This window comes from Symphodus melops (assembly GCF_947650265.1).
Source record: "Symphodus melops genome assembly, chromosome: 17".
NCBI classification, from domain to species: Eukaryota; Metazoa; Chordata; class Actinopteri; order Labriformes; family Labridae; genus Symphodus; species Symphodus melops.
In genome coordinates, this window is record NC_136707.1 from 3202558 (window position 1) to 3224517 (window position 21960).

At 39.3% G+C, this 21960-nt stretch overlaps 2 protein-coding genes across 2 annotated transcripts in view; both read right to left on the minus strand.

Annotated features, from left to right (window-relative positions):
* Positions 1-2621: 2621 nt before the first annotated feature.
* Positions 2622-7113, minus strand: LOC306838267 (nucleoside diphosphate kinase B-like). Its single transcript, XM_079366362.1, has 5 exons — positions 6956-7113; positions 4738-4870; positions 3784-3885; positions 3157-3269; positions 2622-2904 (listed from the first exon to the last, which is right to left on the minus strand). The coding sequence occupies exons 2-5, from the start codon at positions 4852-4854 to the stop codon at positions 2787-2789; spliced, it is 450 nt and encodes a 149-aa protein (XP_079222488.1). The 5' UTR covers positions 4855-4870; positions 6956-7113; the 3' UTR covers positions 2622-2786.
* Positions 7114-11144: 4031 nt separating this feature from the next.
* Positions 11145-21960, minus strand: part of rapgefl1 (Rap guanine nucleotide exchange factor (GEF)-like 1) — a 30825-nt gene continuing 20009 nt past the window's right edge. Inside the window, exons 7-16 of the mRNA XM_079366770.1 lie at positions 21535-21702; positions 21342-21439; positions 20817-20939; positions 20415-20593; positions 19992-20082; positions 19798-19848; positions 19237-19324; positions 18114-18178; positions 17663-17717; positions 11145-16803 (exon numbers count right to left, since the gene is read on the minus strand). Of these exons, the coding sequence (XP_079222896.1) occupies positions 16679-16803; positions 17663-17717; positions 18114-18178; positions 19237-19324; positions 19798-19848; positions 19992-20082; positions 20415-20593; positions 20817-20939; positions 21342-21439; positions 21535-21702 (1043 nt within the window). The 3' untranslated portion in view covers positions 11145-16678. The remainder of the gene's footprint in view (positions 16804-17662; positions 17718-18113; positions 18179-19236; positions 19325-19797; positions 19849-19991; positions 20083-20414; positions 20594-20816; positions 20940-21341; positions 21440-21534; positions 21703-21960) is intronic.

The following is a 21960-nucleotide window of genomic DNA, read 5'->3' on the forward strand; positions in this document are numbered from 1 at the left end:
GCTCTGTGAGTCGGTTCTCAAGGAACTGTTTAGCTAAAATTAAAAAAAAGTATGACAAATTTCATTTTGTACTTATGATAGGATGTTTCAGTTCAGTGTGTTGGCTCCATTTGACAAATAGTTTTCTTACACACCGTAGACAACATGGACTTTAACACAATTTCAGTCTCAGTGTGGCTAATTTCCCCTGAGAGAAGATAATGTCAGAGCAGCTTTTTGATGCTAATGTTTGAAAATTGGGGCTGTCAAACCAGTTCAATTTGTAATTAGTAACACTGTGATTAATCACTTTTTAATTGAATGTTTGAAACTTCATTATTTATTGCATTTCTAAACCTTTTTTGTTATGCTTTTATTATCAATGTTTGTACTATCTTAAGCTAAGGGTACTTTACTTCCTGTAGGCTAAAACATTAACTTCTCTGCAAAAAAGCATGAATCAGTTTTATAACAACGAGGACAGAAACCTTGTTGGAAAAATCGTTTTGGAGCTGTATTTTGATTTTATACTTGCTCCATCTGTTACCAATAAGGAGGCGGAGCTTATGCCCTATACTGCAGCCAGTCACCAGGGGGAGCTTTAAATGTTTTGGCTTCTCTTTTAGGAAGCTGTCATGTTGTTCATATTTTTATTCAGTCTGTTGATCTCACAATCTTTATACAGTATTACACTAATTTAGTTTCATTTCCTCCTCAAAAAGAGTAAAATAATAAAAACGCACAACTAAAGTGTTATAGGGCTCACAGTGTATAACAAAAAGGACTTGTGTATGTGTGTGTGTGTGTGTGTGTTTTGAAGTCAACTGTGTGTGTGCATGCATCAGTCTAAGCAGTTAGCACACTAATCTACTAGCTGTAGTTCTTGTTACACGCACGACTGTGCTGTGTGTATGTCGTCGGTCTGTGCTTGTCGTCTTTTTTGTACGTGAATGTCTTGAAGTCTTTTTTGTATCATGGTGCTATCTATTCATCGGTCACGTTTGATACGATTTTATGAGATGATTTGGACAGATCGTTTGTGACTCTGGTGAAGAAGTTGTATTTTAGACAAAGATTTTTGTCTGTGAAGAAAATCTGTTTGTTCACAATTTGTGTTTAAGGTTTGACCTGCTCAGTTTAAGGAATAGTGAGCGCTGTCACAGGAGTTATTGATTTCATTTCTCCCCTATTCGATGATTTGAGTATCTGAATGTTTGTTGGTTGTACAGTGACTTACTGATGTGACAAAATGATTTTTTCTTGAGAGTCTGGAGAACCAGACCAGCTGTGGTTGCTTTTAAGTTTTTAAACTTGCAATCTCAAGGTAGCACTGATCATAACTGGAAACGTGTTTTACTTTTAGGTGATTAGATAATAAAGAGTATGCATTAGGGAATACCCTGTTATATAATTAAACATGGATGCAAATAAGGGAAAATTCAAATCAAATAAAAATACATTGACACACTGTTTTATCAACAGAGGACGCTATCTGCTTTTGGCTTCTCTTGTTAAGTAGTTCAAGAAGAGACTTCTTTTAAAATCTTTAATTCTTTAAAATATCTTTTTTTTTAAACTTGATTAGAGGGATTGTAGTTTTGGCTTCATTTGAGTCTTGATTTGATTCATTTTTGCAAAAACAGCATTTTGTCCTCTTAAAAAATAATAATAATAACATTGTCAAGTATTTAGTCATATCTTAATTCTTGCTCCTGAAGAATTACGAGCAACCATGGCAACTCTCAAGCTCTAAGCCTGTTAGACATCAACAGCACTGTTTTTATTTTTGTCTACTTTTGTTGCTCTTTTTTTTTTTTTTTTAAACAGGCAAATAATCAAGCCTCTGTCTTGTGCTTACTTGTTGTAAATGTTAACGTAGACATTGCAGTACTTCACATGTAGCCTTCGAAACCTGCAAAAGAGAGCCGACGAAAAGAAAAACCAGAAAAAAGAACCTTCATTAAGCTAACGTTTGCAGAGACAGTTTAATTTATTTATTCTTTAAAAACACATTTTTAATTAGAGTCCCTCTGTGTCTGTTAATGTCCACTACTTTACATGTTCATTGCTGTGAACATGAAGCTTACTGAGCTCTTATTAAAAAAGACAAATGTTTTTATAAAGTATGATACAAAAAAAAAATCTATACTGGAAGTGTATGACAAAAGAAATGTAATGTACCGATGTTAACTTTCATGGAACTTTTGTAATACATTGTGCAATTTTTGGCAGCATGATTGTGAAGAAGTGATTACATTTAGACGACTCACTTTACATTTTTATGCAATAAAAAGTTATGAGGAAAAAAAACTTTTTTTTTGTTTTGTTTTTTTCATCTTTCCCTTCTATGCTCTGCAACTCCGGGTACCTTGAGACGTGAGTGACCATCACTGTCTCCAGAGTGATCAACGCTCACAATCATGAGTCACCAAATGATTCATTCAGTTCACCCAAAATCTGTGCACGTTTGATCACAACACTGTACAAAGAGTTAAATTTGCCGAACTTTTTTGACCCTGTGGTGATACAGAGTCAGGCCACACGGTTACAGCTTTCTGCATGTTCGCCTGTAACTCTGCAAACTACAGGCTGATAACAGAACATATTAAAAACCTTCAAATGAAACGGATACAGAGAGGGTGAACATTTTTGTTAACATCTAGACTTTATTGATAAGTGCCACATGTTTGGGATTGATGAATGAAGACCATGTAAGAGGCTCGACTGCAGGGACGACAGGTGTGATGGGGGCGGGGTCAGTGGGGTGGATGAGGTCCAGTTGGGTGGAGCTAACTGGTTAGGCAGCTTTACTCGTACAGCCAGGCCTGGGCGCAGGAAGCGTAGGTGACGAACTCCTCGGCCTTGAACCACAGGTCGATCTCAGTCTTGGCGTTTGCCAGGGTGTCGCTGCCGTGGATGATGTTCCTGAGAAAACAGAGGAGAAAAAGGTTAGTGAAGAAAGGGTTGCTCATGTATAAACACATAATTTAAAAAGTAAATCGACAAATACATTTAAAAAGACGTTTTCATGTTCAACTCAATTTTAATTTAGATGTTTTTTTGGCAAGTTTAATTTTGTGAGTTTATTCTGAAAACTGAAACTTGCAACAGACATTGGAAAGCCGTTACACCATGAGAGACATTTTATATTTAATGTGTGCGTTTATCTCTGCTCACCTGCCGATGTTGATGCACAGGTCACCACGGATGCTGCCAGGCTTGGAGTCAGCGGGGTTGGTCTCACCCAGCATCATCCTGGCCAGCTTCACAATGTTCTCTCCCTCCCACACCTGTGGACACATTAACACACTGGTTACCTGTGTGATCACAAAGCTATGCTAGATAATCATGTTTAAAAATGTTGTTTTTAGTGCTAGAACAGCATGACAGTCACAGAGGACATTTCTGTGTTGAGCACATGCTGATAATACTTTCGGGCTCCAGCTTGATTAACATTTTCATTGCAGGATTTTTGCTCATCACTGACTCCAGTGAAGGATCTGAAAACCTCCTCGTTACTGTAATGTGAAAAAGAATCTGAAACATGTTGAAGCTAATTCGTGATGTGAGCGTCCTCTAGAGGTTACGACCTCTCCGTCTGAATGTGACAGAGGTCGACTCCATGAAGGGAGCGAGGCCTTGAACACAAAGAAGGTGTGAAGAGAGGGAACGAGGACAGCGGGGCGAGACGTGTTGATTCAATGGAAAGAGAGATAAAAAGAGAAAGATATCTGACAGAGTGCCGGAGATGTTCAGAATGACTCTGTCGGTTTGTGTGTTGATGCTTATTAATGTGTGCGTTACCATGGCGAAGACGGGTCCGGAGGACATGTATTTGCACAGTCCAGCGTAGAAAGGCATGTCCTTCAGGTCCAGGTAGTGCTTCTTCATGTGTTCCTCAGAGGCCTTGAAACCCACAGAAAATATAGAAAATTAATGCAAATACGAAGCTGTGCAAAGTAAGTACATTCACTGAAGTATCATTCGTAGGTTCTTACACCTGCGTGAATTAATGAAGCTCAGAATTCTGGATTAGCTTGATCTTTTTCATTCCCAAATTTTAAACGGCAGTTCAAGAAATCCCTTTCAGTTCTTTTCTTTCTGAGAGGGAGGAGACTTGACTATATTTCACTTCTTTGTGTTTCATTTCAGCACAGTAATGGGCAGTGCGGGAGCCTAGCTTAGCATAAGTTAACATCATTTTTCTCTCCGTACTTGCAGCCAAGAGGTTGTCTTCACCCTAATGATTTACAACTTCTACGCTGATGACACACAACTCTATATCAGCATACATTTTTAAGGCCAGTTTCTGATGTTTCTGACCGAGGTGAACCTCTGTTTGATGTCGTCCTTTAATGTAGCTACATAGTTTAATCATTCACACAGACAGTGAGGGGATTAACCTTGCCAAACACAACAGCTGGGAATAGCATCACTGAGTGTTTGATAGTGATACCAGTATGAGTCCTTCAGAGGACAGCTCAACAGCTGTCATCTCTTCTCACTCATCTCAAACCTACTCTGAGTGCTCTTGTACTTCTATCTTTGTAAGGAATAGTTTACTTGTTTCTAATAATGAGTTGAAAATCATCTAAATCTGCAAACAAGAAGCTTTGTATCTAAAATGTTACTGCTATAAATAGAACTTAGCATGTATGTAAGTAATGAACCCTTTACTCAGTTCTCTTCCTAAAACAAAGTCCTGTTTAAATAACTCTTTCAGAGTTGAAAACATTATCTTGATGTCTTCTTGGTTACCTGCAGAAATTTGGCGGCAACCAACTTGTAGCCTCTGGTCTCAAAACGCTTGATGATCTCACCGCACAGACCTCTCTGGACGCCATCAGGCTTCACGGCAATGAAGGTACGCTCCATTTCGGCTAAGAGAAGGCTGCGGACACACAATCGACACAGAAGAGGAAAAGGCAAAGTTTAACCGTAAGATCTGAAGGAAGATGTCTTGACTTAAGAGTATGTCTGTATTAGGGGATCAAAATTGACATAAATCTTCTGCACTGACAATTTAGGATAGGAAAGTCGGATAGTATAGAGGTCTATGAGGAAATAAGCCAACACTCTATGACTTTATTTGGGCTACAAAGGGCTCTCTGCACTTTTAGTTTATGTCACATGTTTAAATTTCTATTTCATCCATCGTGTGTGACTTGATAATTGTAGATGGCAGCAGCTCAGTGCCACGCTCAGATGTGTTTCTTATGTAAGCTTCTCATCATTAGAAATATTTCATTCTGCTGAATGTGAAATCAGAACTGCCCTCTGGATGTGTCTGGCAGCGTTTTCCTCTCTCTCAGCACAGAGAAACCATTCACTGAAAGGCGACACCGGCTCGGACAAAGCTTTGGCTGCGAGGCTTTCTAATTATACTGCCTGTCGGTATCTGTTCATGTGAAGCCGATACGAGCTGAAGGCAGGTGGCTCTGGCAGGACTTCAGGCTGGGAGAGCGGAAAAAAGCCTGTCAGCTTTGGGGGGTGATGTTTCTGAAGTCTAATTAGGGTTCAGGGTCAGATAGCGAGCTTATGTTCTGCTGAATTATCAAACATTACATTTTATGACTCTTTCTCTGTTCCATGAGCTGTGTGATGATGGAAGATTATTAAAGGCTGGGCAGTTGAACCAAACTGCCCAAACTTGAAGAGACAGCTCTGCAGGTCAAATTCTGATAAGACTTCAATCAAATTCATTGTTAATATTCTTTTTCCTTGAAGGGTTTACTCCATTAACAAACCACTACAATATATGTCATAATATACTGGTCAAACTTTTCTATTTCATCTTGCTATTATTTATTTCGATCACTTTTATTTTTAGGTGACACAGGTGATTTAAAATCAAGTTTTCTTTAAATAAATATACCAAAAACACATTGTGCACAAGAGTGAAATACATAAAATTTGTAAAAAAATAAATAAATCAGCTCATCTACTCAGACAGAAACACAACTTGATGACGTCCAGCTTCAGTGAACCAATCAGGACATGACCCACTGTGAGGTGGAGTTTGTGTCTGCAGAGAGCAGCTGTGCTTTGACACATCACAGTGAAACATTCCTTACCCAGTTACTGTCGTGAAATTCACTCCAGAAATTTGACTATTTACCATTATGAGCTTTTTTCACGAGATCCTAAAGTCTGGTCTCTCCATGCATAGATAGTTTCCTCATTTTAGGAAAGAGAAAAGCATGTCATGTTTCATTTAGCTGAATCGTTGCGCCTCAGATTAAACCACATTTAAATGTCTAAAGTTTATGTAATCAATAATGCATCTATTTCTTATGTGTTATCATTGTTTGGTAACAAGTAAGAATAATAAAGTTAAATTTGTGTCGAAAGGAGACAAGAATTTTAACATTATGTTGAAGGATCTCTTAAATTAGAATTATTGATCATTTTAAAGTCAAGATTTTGTAAGATTAAAGAACTTTTATATTTCATATGATCCCAAAGAACAGAGACTTTAGTTTTTTCTTAATGTGAAAGTGAACTTGTGGAAATTGAGGCCTGTCATGTACGGTTATTGAATGCACCGCCTGTGTGCAGCTGTCCAGCATGTCTCTGTAGGAGAAGCACGTGTTGCTACAAAGTGTTTTCACACTATTTTATATCAAGTCAATGTTGCATTGTTTAGTTTTGAGAAAAAAACAGACATCCGAAACATGTTTGCAACACGTGTGCATAATATGAAGCAGTCGGAAAACTATAAACACTAACTGACCTAAAATATTTCTTGCAGCTTTAGTGTGGGATACTAGACCTTACTAAAATATTTAAAGACAGAATCATGAGAACTTTGCCTCATCACAGTCTTCCACTGAAGAAGCTGTCCACTGTCCAGCATGCAGACATGAATGGAAACATTTGAGGTCAGTCGTCTTTAGTTTGTCATGTTAAACTCAATGAGACAAAATCTGTCAGCATAATAAAACAAAATGGACTTTGATGTGTGTGTGATACCTACCTTGGTTTAGGGTTGAGGAGAACTTGTGAAGACTTGCAGCGGGGATGTGATCACCGAGGCCGAAGACCCGAAGAGCAGCTCTATATAAAGGCCTTTTTGGTGGGGGAGGGGTTGCAGGGGTCCAAAAATGTGTGTGTGTGTTGGGTCGGGGGAAACAAGTTAAAAGTGTGTGTCTGTGTGTGTCTGCCAATCTATCTTTGTGGAAACATGTTTTAGATGTCTTTAGAAATGGGGACATGTATGTGCAAAGTGATGACCTTAACCTTTCAAATGCACAAATAAAATCCCATGCACTGCAAATGAATGCATAAGTCATGTTAGGCATTATACAAATAAAATAAAAAATACTCATAGTGACTCGACTGACATTCAAGATTATGTGAAACGTTCAGGAATGGAGCACAGTCATTGCGTTCTATGAAGTGCCAGACATGTCACGATCATATCAGAGTTGATCTATTGGTACAAAACTAAAGAGTATTGGACAAAATAGCTGATTTTATTGGTGCAAGAGGTCCCAGTTTGTAGATGTGCTTTTTCAACCATACAGCAAACAATTTTTGGTTAATTTGAGAATCACTTGTCCTAAACTGGAGGGCGGATATATGTAGAGACAAACAACCAGGCACACTCAAACTCACACCTACGGGCAATTTAGAGTCTATTGACTGGTGGAAGTGTCCACAGTATACCTGACAGGGAACCCACACATGCATAAGGAGAACATGCTGTGAGGCGACTGCGATAACTGTGCAGCTCAAATGTACTGTAGATATTTTTATATGGATATCAGTTAGTAATTGATACCCCCTGAATACAGCATATATATTTACTGTAAAATCATTTACTACTGCAGCTATCTGAACTGCAAAATGTGCTTTCTTTTTTCAATTTTGTTTTAAAACTCCTTTTCTGTTATATAAAGATATATGTGTATTATTGCTGGGTGTTCATGTCTGTCGTATCTGTATTTTTTACTGTTTAAAAAAATCAATGCTAAAATATTTTGTTTGTTAAAACTATATATTTAAATAAATATATTGAAATCTGAAAAACCTAATGCTAAATACCTTTAGCTGAAGCCTAGCTAAGGCTACCTTACCAGTCTACATTTGATGTAAAACTCTTTCTGCTATGTAAAGCACTTTTTTAATATTTAAAGTCGCACATGTGAACTACATACGTCAGACAGAGGATAGAAAGACCTCTCACTATGTCCTCCACATACAGTGAGTGTTTGGCTTAGGCTCAGTCCTGTCAGCACAATCATGTTTGAGCCTCAGTCTGAACTCAGTCAGCTGCTGCTTTACTCAGATACTGTATCAGTGTTCAGATTTCCTGCTGCATGAGTCTGTCCATGAGTCCATCAGATGGACAGAAGCACAGATAACAGTCTAATGGAGCCAATATTCATTTCTAAATGCATGTATGAAAAAAGCTATTTTTGCCTTTTTAAAAACTGCTTTCAAATTGGGATGCAAAAGGGGAATCTGTTATTCTTCACTACACGGGGGGAAAAGGGTTTTTCCCATCACAAGTTCTGTGGCCTCTAATGTTACTGACCTAATTTACTGTTTTACCATAAGAGAGCACTGAGAGACTTCCAATCAGAGAGCTTTAAATGATGTTGCCATGCAGCTGCAGGCGGTATCATGTTTGAGGTTTATCTCTGTGCAGTGCACACAATTCAGCCAACCCAGTCAAAAATGTCTGGCACCGCCACTGAAGTGCAGGTCCAGACCTTACTCTTTGTTATGATATTTACATGTATGGAATGAAAGATAAAATGCAGCAGCAATATTATTCTAAAGGCCTTTCATAGAAGCATTTCCACATGCACAGTGGTGCTTAGATGCACTATGGTACTTTTACTGTACCTATACTTATTTATTTTGCTTATTGTACTTCAGCTGAAGTAAATTGCAGGACTTCTATTTGTGATGAAGTGTCTCTACATTTGATCCCATTTTCCATCACAGTTCCCGTTGTCAAGGAACAGGTGTAATGTATTATATAAGTGGTTGTCTTATTCTGCACCTGTTATATAATAGCTGAATTTAGACTGAAACTCACACACACACACTGCTGCACTCTATACTATACGCCTTTAATCTGAAGCTCCAACCTTTACCCTTCCCCCCAAATTGACCCTAAATATAAACCTTCTCCTAATCAGGGATGGAAAGCTGTCCTCCCTTGGGAGTGCTGGTTCAGTCTGGAGTCCTGAGGGGGCCGATGCTGGGACCCTATCAGCTGAATTTAAAAACACACCTCCCCTCCTATGCACACACTCCAGATTTTAACCCGTCTTACATTGCAGAGCATTTGTATCATGGAGACCTGCAGCAAAACAGCTGTGAGGCCTCTAATGTTACCGACCTAACTCACTTCACTTAGTTACTGCTAATAATACACAAACTTTTACTATTATTACTAACATTGGAGCTATAAAACTACCTTGTTCATTATTGTTGTTGCTCTGTTTGTCACTATAATTACTACTGCATCCCCATTGTTTAAGTCTAGCACAGTTTTAGCAGATGTTCGAGTTTTGTTCTGCCTCTTAAAAGGAAGGGGTTTTTTTGCTGCAGAAACTTTGCTAAATTTTTCTTACAGCTGTGCTCATAGTGTTCATGCATTTAAAGTAATAATGCCACATGTTAAAAATACAAGTCCTGAATTCAAAACCTAAAAGTATTTAATCATTATTTGCACTATGTAAAAGAAGAAAAAACAGGAGATAATAAGTATTCATTATGTAAGAAAACTGCTTTGTGAGTAGTCATTTTCCAGTAATTAAAGCAAGATCTACCTCCATGTAATGGAATAGAAGACATTAGAAGTCGCTGTAGGTCAATGCTTTTCTTGCTATTTTCTGCCAAAGCAGGTTAGCCTGAATTACAAAATCACAATGCATCAAAAAGTGTAGAAATTGTCCCAAAAGCAGCCAAGCTGGAAACAATTAAACCAGTTAAAGAAGTATATATTTTTTAGATGCATACGCCAGAAAATATCCATAAATTGTATTGGGAAGGAATTATACATGTGTTGGGAGTATTTAAAGATCCAAATAATCTAGTGCCATCATTATGTCAACATTTGAATGAGTGAGTAATACATCCACATGCAGGGTCAGCTGTAGGCCTCGTGTTTCCAGTTTATAAGCTAATGTTAGCATGCTAACATCCCCAACTAAACTTTGCTCCCTCAGTTTGGGTTTACTTTTTCACAAAGGTTTCTCAAGCTACATGCTAACACAGTAACAATAACAGTGCTCTCATGTTTAGCAGATTTCATGTAAACTGTGCTAAAAGTTAGCATGCTTACTGACTACATAGTCATTTCTCACGCATACAGTGCTGCTTGTATGAGTGGTTGTGTAGCTGACAAAAGTGAGACAGACACAAAGAAGTGGACAGTCTAGTTGCTGTTGTTGTCCAGAGGTTTTATTTCAGTGTCTGTAGTGCGACAGCAGAGGGAGCAGAGAGTCTGGAGGTGACGAGACAGACTATTCAATCCATGCAGAAAACCTGCCTCGTGTGAAATGTCCAATAGATCCTATCATACCAATAAATCAATCAGAATAAGTCATCGTAATCACTTTAACATGTTCAAATTTAATTTGTCTGCTTTAAATGGATTTCAAGACATTTGTTACAAAACTTTCCTTGGCGTGTGATATGATATATCTATCTTGAGTGAAAATACTGGATGAATATGGCAGTACTATTTAGAGCAACGCGTCAATGGAATTGAAAGGAAAATAACTGAAATCCCAGTTTCATGTTTTAAATAGATATATGATAGTTTACGATAGATTCCAAATATTAAGCTCTTAATCTGTAAATATTGTGACATTTTGTTTTTGAAATAGCAAATTATTCCTCTATTTTTTGTCTTAAAGGAAAATGGCATTTGAAATATTTATCCTACAAGAAATTCCAGATTTTTGTTGTTTTATTAACTTTAAACAGTAATTGTTGAATTCCTTCGTAGATTAAATTAGGCAGAACTCGCTCACGTTAAGTCTTTTTTGCTCTTTTGTTTTCCCTGAATTTGTCACATCTATGACCCCGCCGCTTCAGGCCCCACCTCCTCCAAAGCCTCTGCTCCAATCACATCACCTGTCCGCTGTTGACAGAAATAAGGACTTGTATGGATGTAAACAACCACTTCTGTACAAAAAAACAAACATAAACAACCCCAAGCTTTATATAGAAAACAAAAAAAAACAATCAAACCAAAGATATTCAACTGTACAATTCATAAAGTCATAAATTCATCATCATTTCTTTCTCTCTGTCATTACTGTACACTTTCTCTCACTTTTACAAATAAAAAAAAACATCAAATCAAATACTTCTGCTTAAGTTAGCTTCACTCTCTCTCTCAGCTCATACATAAAATAGAGTCTCCGTTAGTATTTGCTTATTTACAGGGTTGCACTATGTACACATTTTATTTTTTCAGTGTTTCAAACAGGCGACACTGCGGACAGCCTCGACCCAAGAGGCCGTCCGTTTACGATAATTATGCATCCCAGCTGAATTTCAGGCAGAATCTGTGATTGGTCCAAAGGTATGGTCTGTTTAGTTTTGTTCAAACCCAAGAATGTTTTAATCTGGATGATATTAGAGATGGACTTTTGTTTCTGCCCAGAACTACGATGGGATCCATAATAAAGCGCCCGACACCCAGGAAGTGGTCCTGAGAGAGCCACTGGCAGACTAGTGATGATGAATTCTTCGCTGGGTTCCACACTTTGTACCCGACCAAACTTCTGCAAACATCTCTGGTTCAACAAGACCTTAAGCAAGAAACACAGAGCCCTGGAAACATTATTTTTCAGGCAAAGGGAAGAAATCTAAGGAGTCTTAATTTCTCCAGTTGTCTCAGGACTAAGAACACAACAAACTTTTACCGATGCTTCAGACACTTTAACTTAATGTTCTCTGGGGATTATTCTTGAAGGCTTAAAAAGCTTGTCTTGGAGGTTTGTTAGCTTTGTGGAACATCCTGTGTTATAAAGACCACATTTGTGTTTTTGTGTTTCTGGACTCGGTTTAGGGAGTTTTCAGTTCTTCTGGAGATAAACCCGAACTTTAGTTATCAGCTTGTACCATTGTTCCTTGGAGTTGAACATTTTAAGTGTCTAAACTTTGAATTAAGCTTCAGCAGTTTTGAAATTAAGCTAGTCTGTTCTGAGTTTTAAAAAAGATGTTAATAATCAGATACGGTCTTGTTAAAAAAGAGACGTTTTGGAGGTTTTGTCCTGTCCAGAATCAAGAGTTTCATCACGTATTTTCAAAATCCTGACCCAGTTACTGTCCTGAGTTTACAGGAATAACTTCACATTAGTAACCATGTAAGGGAAATGTCCAACTATTAATTTACAGCTGCATTTTTACATCATCAAACCAAATGAATAACTTTAAATCGCCGTAACCAAAAGATCAGTTGAACATTTCGATAGATGCTCTGTGCTAGCTTCCATGATGTAGAAATGTAGTGACGGTGTGGTCAGTCCACTGAAACATCACAAGCAGATTCGTACAGATTAAGACTGTAAACAATAGGATTGATACTCTGTGTCTGGTTTCAAATAAGCGGGTCTCCATGGGACTCGGTCAGGACTCATGAACTTGTTTCTGGACAGGATCATCCTCGCTGAGCTTTTACAAACAGGATGTTATGGTACAAATGGAGAATGATAAAAAGCCTCACTGGCTACCAGAACTGAGCACAGAGAAAAATGTTCAAATCATTTACATCTTTTAGTTGTTGTTTTTTTTACAAACAAGTGAACCATCTGAAAACACTGAAGAGTTTCAATCACAGCGGGGAATCTGAACATCTACTGGACTTATACTTAAAAAACGATCGAAAATCAACTCAATGTAAATCATCAGATAATAACCATAAGACAGGCTAATCGGTCTTGATATGAGGTGACCCCATAGCATTGAATTTATTGTTGAACTCTCTGGGTTCGAGAGCAGCTGGAAGGCTTATACTCCAAGCAGCTGCTGATTAAACAGTAGATACAAATAAAACATATTTTCATTAAAAGATGTAAGAATGAAACTCTTCAGTGAACTGCAAAAAACACGTGATTGTAAATCATTCAGTCATGAGCCTGATCCTTAAATCTCACTGCATGTGAATGAAAAGAAAATGTATATATTTGTTCTTTTACAAAATAAAAAGCTGAATGAATAAATTATATAACACATGGCTTGCAGCTGTTTGTCTTGTTTGTTAAATATATCCAGACTCTTGCAGGTGTGTCATATCAACCTTCCATGTTTAAAGATTTAAGCTCAGACAAAATGATTTCAGATTGTTTTTACAGTGCAGACGGCTCTGACTCAAAGTAACGTTTCAGTGTGAGCAAGGTGGACTATTGGAGGTGATCACAGCAATAAAACAACATCTCTTTAGATATCTATTATTGTAGTAAATATGACTCAAGTGTGATCAGCTGTACAAACACAGAACCAATCGATCGCAACACAACTGGACTCAACTGAACCGACTGAAAACCTAGAATAAAGAGTAAACAAAACCTCTCTGTGTCTCTGAGCCCTGAGGTTTGGCAAAAGTGCTTCGTTGCGGCAATAAATTGACCAACCAGCTTCACTTCCTGTCGCTCTGTTATTGCCTCGGACGTTCAAACCCGCCCATTCGCAGAACCGGCCAATTGCAGGGCAGCTCTGTGGGGCGTGATCTGGTCCTTCCTTTAAGCTGATTGGTCGTTATAATGTGACAGCAGTAAGATATAAACACTGAAAAAAAATATTGTCCACTTTTTCTATATGTTTGTTTTCTCTCTGGTGTGATGTCATCCTGTAAACACAGCTGATTGGCTGCTGTTTTATGATTAGTCCAATAAAAGATGATCAGTTTCAGTCCCCTTCGTAAAGGAATATAACTGTTTGTTTTCCGCATGTTTAAACCATTTTCACTGAAGTGTTGTAAATTAAGTTTTCAAGGCAACTTTCAACCATTAATATTCCTGAAAACAATCAGCTTTAAAAAGCAAACTTCAATCGTAGCCACAGGTGTCTTGATTAAGGGTCAACTGAAACCTTTCAAAATAAATCAAAATCACTTTCTCGTTGGATCTGGTTTACTTTTGACTCTCACATTTTTCCTTTGATAAACAGATGGTGGCGCTGACTTTAGTTTGAATGTCTTTGACATATGTAACGTATTGCATTATATATTGGCTTATACTAACATCTAATGAGAAATATTGTGTGTTTTTTTCGTGTAGAAATGTAGTGACACCTGTTGGCTGTTTGTTCTTTCCCTAAAACTGTGAGTGATGAACCAATGTGTTGTAGTAAACTGGTTTAAACACACAAAAAACAGCAGCAGAGTCCTTTAAAAGGAGCTTGGCCTGGATTTTCCAACCTTTCCGAGAGAACCAACTTTTTTTTTTTTTTTCATTCAAGTCCTGAAATAAAAATCCGAACACATCTTCTGAGTGAGACTGAGATCACGTTTGGTAGAAAACCAGCATCTACACACTCTGATCCAGCGAGACAAATTTCGTCCACCAACAAGTCCTCTCGTGGGATTTAAAGTGAGTCCTTGAACGCACCGTGACCATGTCTCAAAATCGTCCATAAGTCTGTCGCAGATAGTGCAAGTGAATGCATCGTCACTGCAGAGGTTAAATAAGGGAGGACTCTGCAGGACAGTCCGAGGTCGGAGGTCACAAACCTCTGATGTAAACCACAGACACTATGAAAGAAACCTGTGAGTGCACACATCTGGTGTAAAACAGCTTTGATGGGAAAACTTATTCAGCTTTAAAACAGTGATGGTAGATTTCTGTGAGTGTCTCCTGAAATGTGGTTACACCTGCGTCAAAATGGTTCCCACCACGTTTTACCGTCACGCGACTTGTTTGCATCTTCCTGCAGAGATTTGACTTGCACACCAGGAGTCCGTGAAAAAAAACCGGGAGAACAGAATCATGACAAGAATTCACGTTTTCCTGTCTTCGTAAACCGAGGCATTCGTCGGATTTTACGTCCTCTGTCGTGAACATTTTCTCGTCATTCGGACACGTAAACATTCTCTCCCAGACGGACTTCTCGCTCTCGAACAGAAAGTGCTCAGCTGTTTGGACTTTTTGAAGAGGATCTGTCTCGATTTGCTGCGTGGACTCTAATGTTCACACGTCCTCTATTGCATCTGCCCGACTGTGGTCAGATTGTCTGCGGTCTGACTGCTCAGCCGTCACAGGAGGAGGGAAAGTGCAGGAAATGAGGAAACATGATGTAACATTTTAATTTCTCCTCCTTCTTCTTCTTCATCACTCATGTCACTTTTATTGTTTTTGCTCCGCTCCTCGCTCCCCCCCTCAACGTCAGTGTGAGGTTTGGTGTGATCTGTCAAGTTTACAGAGTCAGGAGAAATCCATCTCAACACGTCTTTCGGTGGCCGTTCCTTCATCGTCCTCTCTGAACGTGCAGCGTCGTGTGAGCAAAAACAGAGCTAACTGACCAGTCAATTCATCCCTGCTGTTCTGTCTGTTTAAAGTGAAAGCTGTGAAACATGGTATCAGACAAGTTAAATAGTCTTGTTAGAGAGAGAGTAAATGATGGCTACCTGACACAGCAGCAGCTCTGTACTTTCTGTCTTAGTCACGTTTTGTTTGCAAACAGGTTAGAGTTAGAGATGTCCCGTTTCTGTTATTGGAAATCAACAAATCAACAGAAGAGGACGTCAGAGCTGGATTCCTCTGACCTCTTCTTCTGCTGTACTGATCAGGAAGTTTGACTTAAGTTATATTTGCTGGAAAGTTTTAAGGTGGAGGAGATGGCGAGTAAGTGGACGGTGGAGAGATACAGGTTTATTCTCTGCGTCCATCATGTCTAAAAGCTGCCGTGGATCGTTGAACACGAGGGGATGTTTCAGGACAGAGGGAACGGGATTACGCAGAGTTTAAACTCTTGTGAGGACACATCAGTTTGTGTTGATTTTGGCGCCCCCCTGTGGACAAAGCAGGAAAATGGATCTCCCTGCCAGTCTTGTAATGATCATGTGGAAGTTTGATTTCCACCTACATGTTTATTAGGAGCCATAATAAATAAATAACACTCGGAAATAAAATGTGATTTAAAGCCAGCTCCATATTCTTAAACTGATGGATCATTTAAATAAATGGGGATCCGTGAAGCCTAAACTTCCTCTAAACACAACATTTTGTTGAAAAAATACATTCTGCATCGTTTTTGCTCACACGGCTGCATGTCAGAAAGTACAAATCACTCATCCAAGACAGCCCAGTGCGACTCTGCATCCCCATCTTACCCTCACATCACGTTTGAGTCTGCTGAGGAATCTTCAGTCGTCCTTTCCTGAAGTGTCGAACACGGCCGCTAAACCTTGAAAAATGTTCCGACACAGTTTCAGACGGACGAACTCCAGGTTTTAAGGAAAAAGAATGAAACTGATCCGATCCAATAACTTTGAGCTCAAGATGAGTTCAAGGTCCCTCCTTGTTTCTGGGACTTCTGACTGAGTGATGACAGAGGATGAGGAGGAAAAGAGATAAATTAGTTCATTAAAAACACAGTAGAAGTGAGGATGAGGGAGGAAAAGAAGGTCGGTGAGGAAGAGTTTGTCGTTGTCTGAGTCTTTCCTGAACCTCGCTCACATGTTTCCTTCTTCCTCTTGTCAGTCTTTATTCTCTACCCTCCTCTTCTTCTATGTGTCTTTGGGCTCCAGTTTGCAGGACATGTCGAACAACAGGTTCTGGTTGTCGATCACCTGCAGCTGCCGGACGTAGGCCTTTGTCTGCAGGTGGGAAGGGGATGTCTCCGTATCCATGGCTACCAGGGGACACGGGAAGAAAAGACACAATCAGTGATGTCGGAGATAAAAGTCAATCCACAGAGCAAATGATCACACGCGGAAAAGAGAGATGTAGTGACACACGACCACCAGCAGGGGGAGACAGAGTTGTCAGGATTTTAAAAGCTGCAGCAAGAAAACTTCTGTTTTGGAGATCTGGGAATGTAGGACGAATTAATTTTGGACAGTTTGAACTGAAAGAAAATCAAAGCATCCAAATACTTTGACTGGTTTATGATGTTCATTTATTTAGTTTATTTGCCAAGGACATACAGTCACATTGGTGCAGGAACATTTCACCATACACAAGTCCCAGAGTCACCGTTCTTAGTGTTTGTAGCTAAATGCTCAAAAGGTAATTTTTTTTTCCATTGTTTTGTTCATAACTGAGCACAAACATTAACCGATTATTTCGTAGTCAATCTTTTACAGGCTGTGGAAGTGCTTTCTTTTTCTTTGTGCATCACATTAAAGGAAATTCCCAAACACAAAAAACAAACAAACAGAAAATCAATTTTATTTTTCTGCCTAATTTCCAATTATTTTGTCTCCATTTTTGTTTCCAGAAATAATTGAATAAACCTTTTCTTCTAATTCTAATAATTCTAATCTGTCAGGAATTTTCAGTGACAAATTTTAACAGTGTTGCATTTAAATCAAGGATATTTTCTGGTCAACAGGAGTTAACCAATCAGAGCAGAATTGAAGCGTAACTGAATTAATATTATTCAAATTAAATTCAACATTTACAAGTCTGTTTTTCATTTCGAGGTCAAAGCTGCTGCATCATGTCGACACATGAATATTTGTGTGTGTGTGTGTTTGTGATATTTTTACCTAGCTGGCTGCTCCTGTATCGTCTGATGATCCTCACCATCTCTGCCACTTTATGCTGCAGGAGGAGAAGGAGGAGAAACAGGTGAGTCTTATGTTCACTGTATTAATTTTTTTTGCAGCCTAATCGTGTTTATTATTTATTTTCACAACACTTTTTATTTTCTGTCTTTCAGACTTCCGGCTATGCAGACAATCATGAAATAGAATGTGTCTGCTGGTCTCCATGGCAACCTCAGATGCGTTTTACTTTCCTCAACCGCCTACAGTTCCTCATCACACAGTGTGCATGCATGTTGTATCAACATTATTAACATCATGTACGCATATTTTTTTGACTGTATCGTATTTTCCAGAACAACCAGGGCGGCTTGCAACTAAATAAATGTGCTGAAAACGACTTCCCACGATGAGTCGTGTGTATAGAAAAGAAAACAATCATCAGTCGACTCACCATCTTCTCAAAGTTGACGAGTTCACCGTGAAACGTCTTACAGCTCTCGTGAAGGAACGTCAAATCTGACCAAAAGGAAGAGAAAACAGATCATTCATGAATCAAACAGAAAACAACAACAGTAACATGTGAGTCAACTCATTAGTCCTCCATCTTTACTTCATCATCACACACATGATTAAAGGAATTATCAGTTATCAATAAAGAATTCTTCTGTCTTACAAATGATCCAGCTTTACATTAAAAATATTTATTACCAGGAAAATTATTGATGATTGTTTGAGAAACTCTTTATGTTTATAATTCTCTGTTTGACCACAGGGGGGCAGCAGAGTGAACTCTCCAAACTTGACAGGCTGCTTTTATCACTTCTCCTTTTTTAACCTCTTTTTCTTCTTCTATTTATTCCTCTCTCTTTCTTTCTCACAAGACGTGTTCCCATGGAAACAGAGCTTAAGGCTAAACACACACACACGCACATAAATACAGTGTGTACAGTAATCTCATTTTAAGTCTTTTCAAACTGAACGTGAAAGCAGAGGGAGAGACAAGTGTGTGTGTGTGTGTGTGTGTGTGTGTGTGTGTGTTTGAACACCTTCTAGGTAAAATGGGAGCAGCTGAAGACAAGATTAAAAGAAAAAAATGGAGCGAAGAGGAAACGTTGATGAAGAGAAGTCTTTGATGTGTGTGTGTGTGTGTGTGTGTGTGTGTGTGTGTGTGTGTGTGTATGTGTGTGTAGCACAGGTTAATATGGAGCCGATTAGCCAGGAGTGCTAATTAGCGAGGTGGAGCTAACGTGCTAACGTGCAGCAGCATCTGGTGTACAGCTGGAGGGAAACAAGTCTCAGGGGAGACAAAAGATAAGGTTTATTAAACGATCAAGAGATCTGTGATCAGCTGATCACTACTTCAAAGTCTTTCTGAGGCTCTTTAGTCCCTGATCCGGATTCAGAGAGTCCCAGTGGACAACGAGCATCCTGCGCAGGAAGAGGATGAACTGCGGAGGAACTGGACCGTCCTTGAACAACACAGATTTGCTAAACTTCCAGGTTTTGATCCTTGGACTGAAAACAAGTTAAGGTGTACATGTTTACTTCCTGGAGTTCACAGGGTTGGTTCTCACCTTTGAGCAGCAGAGGAGTGAAGGGGATCAGCGGAGGTCTCAGGCTGGTGATCAGGTCTCTGTAGGACTTGTGATTCCTGGACGGGTCCTGAAGAGAAGATCACATGACATAAACATGTGCGCCTTTTCACCAAGTTCTCAAACTAATTGTCCTTAATTTGACTCGTACAGCTGACACAACATGTCGTCTCTACAAAACGTAGGTGGTTCTCGTTCAATCACTCGCCATGTTCATACTTTGGTCTTGTTTTCTTTCTGGCTTTCTTCTACACATTTATGAGAATCAGACCCAAAGTGTTGAGCAACAGCAGAACCCCGAGGTCAGTTTGGGTCCAAGAGTAAATCAGTCGCTAACTTCATCATCTTGATATGTCATGTTTTGTCCAACTTTGAGAAATTCAACGTAGAACTGTTTTAGTCAGACTAACATGTTTACAAGTCTGTTTTTTTTCGTCAGACTAACGATAGATCAAAATATTTTAACTGCATGTTAAAATACTTCGTATTAAATCAGAGACTGGAGGTTTCAGTTTAAAACATTCAAAAATATTTTTTACTCACCGCGGTGCTCTCAAACTGCTGAAACTGCTTCCTGAACTTCCCCGGCAAACCCTGAACAAACACACACACACACACACAGAAAGATGAAGTTATAACACTGAAACATACACACACACACACACACACACACAGCTGGAAAAATGGAATAATCTATGTTCTGTAGCCGAACGTTTAAATGACAGGTGAGTTTTTACCTCCCAGGTGAGTCGGAGTCTGCTGACAGCCGGGTTGTCTAAACCCAGAACCACAGCCAGGAAGGACAGCAGGTCCTGCTGCTGCTTACAGCTAAAACACACACACACACATCCTAATTATTTTCTGTTTATTTATAATATTTCATTCTTTACCTTGACACAGACAAGCGAGTGATGTCACAGCGTTGTAAACAAAGAGGTTGGAGCGCCCTCTGCAGGACAAAGTACACTCTGCACTTTTAAGAAAAGACTAAAAACTTTCCTTTTTATTAACGCTTTTAGTTAGTAAGTTAAGGAGTTGAGTTTGGTGAGCTGTAATGTCATTGGTTGATTTTGCAGAACACGGTGTTACATGAAAGTCAGGAAACAGATTCCATGAAATATAAAGTCAGGCTTTATGTTTGCCTGCTCCCTCTGACTCACAGAGCTGCGATCTTGATGAACTTGCGGAGCAGCTGGATCCTCTTCGGTAAAGACTGACACTGCAGGATCTCCGTGGCCACCCAGTGCTGCACCTCACTGCAGCGCTGCAGGACCAGCTCCAGGTTCAGTGGGCGCCAGCGAGACTGCTCGCCATGAAAAACGTAGCACACAAACTCAACCTGCAGGAGACACCAACGAAGAAGAAACAGTGATTTAAAGTCTTAGCTGAAGTACAGAAAGTAGCCCTACGGAAAACAAAATAAAAGATGAAGATAAATTGTGTGTTTAAGAAACGCCAATCTGTTTTCATGTTTTGGATAAAGAGGATTCTTTGGATTTTGCACCAATCAAACTCCACGGTAAATTCTGCAGAACTTTGAGTAAAGAAACCATGTGACTGACCTCGTGCACACAGCTGAAGAGCTCCCAGTCGAACACCACGAGCTGATTGGCCACCTCCTCTGCTGACATATCGTGGAGTTTACTGTCACCTGGCGTCCAGTGGATCTCCTCAGGAAGAGGAAGCTGAGGGTGGAAGAAGTTACATCACCAAATTAAAAACCCACAGTCAGTATTTTACTTAGTAAATAAGAGTACAACAGCTCTGTGAAATCACTCGCAGGCTTTTGTGGAGGCAACAAACCCTCCAGGCCTCCAAGGGACAGAGGAAATCCTAAATCACAAACGCAGCCAGTCTGGTGCCTTTTTGCAACACTTCAGTCAAATGTGTCCCACTTATTGTCCCAAAGTCTAAAAACAAATGCAGAAATCTTTCTTGACATTTTTTAACATTGCGTGTTTCCTATTTCCAATTTTCATTACAATGAAAGAAAAAAAGAAAATGTCAACTTTTGTTTGTTGTTGTTGTTTTGGTTCATGCTTTTTGTTTTTAAAACTGAATAATGATTTAATAAATCAGTTCCTCACCAGTGTGTCAAGCTCAGAAGGTTCACAAGCAAACAGGTGTGTGTTGACTCCCAGTGTGGTGAACACGGCCTCGTCGCTGGGACGAAACACAGCCTTTTCTGAAACACAAAGCCGAGAAAAAGTTGACGTTGGTAAAAGAAGCTAATGTCTATGGTCCGAGTCAGATAATCCTTCGTGGTCTGGGTGTCCTGACCTCCAGCTGATGTGACGGCCACCAGTACGAGGTGTCCTGGCAGGACTGGTTGGTCTTCACTGTACTGGAGTTTCTCTCGGACCAGAGCCAGAATCTCTCCGACCCGACAGGACAGGCGGCTCCTGATGGTGACGTAGGAATGATCTGGAGTGTAGACCCTGCAGAAAACTGGACACAAACATCGACATACACATCTTTAGAAATTAAGGTTAATATTAATTAAACAGAGTTTGAGGTATTTTAGCAGCATTACATGGCTTTTTTCCCCCTTAAAAGAACATAATAACTTTCTTTTTCTAATTAAAAGTATTAAGAGATTTTAGAAGCTTAAGGTCCCAATAATTTTGATTTTGCAACACGGTCAATGTGGCATAATACTGTAGCTTTTATGTTCCTCTGTTGAGGTAGCTTCTAGATCTTTCCGTT

Bases quoted from the DNA above. Each gene is read 5' to 3' on its own strand.
- LOC306838267 (XM_079366362.1), bottom strand. From the start codon at position 4,854: ATGGAGCGTACCTTCATTGCCGTGAAGCCTGATGGCGTCCAGAGAGGT. The intron at 3,270-3,783 runs GTAACGCACACA...ATGTGTCCACAG, and splicing joins CCGGACCCGTCTTCGCCATG to GTGTGGGAGGGAGAGAACAT. The intron at 2,905-3,156 runs GTGAGCAGAGAT...CTGTTTTCTCAG, and splicing joins CTGTGCATCAACATCGGCAG to GAACATCATCCACGGCAGCG.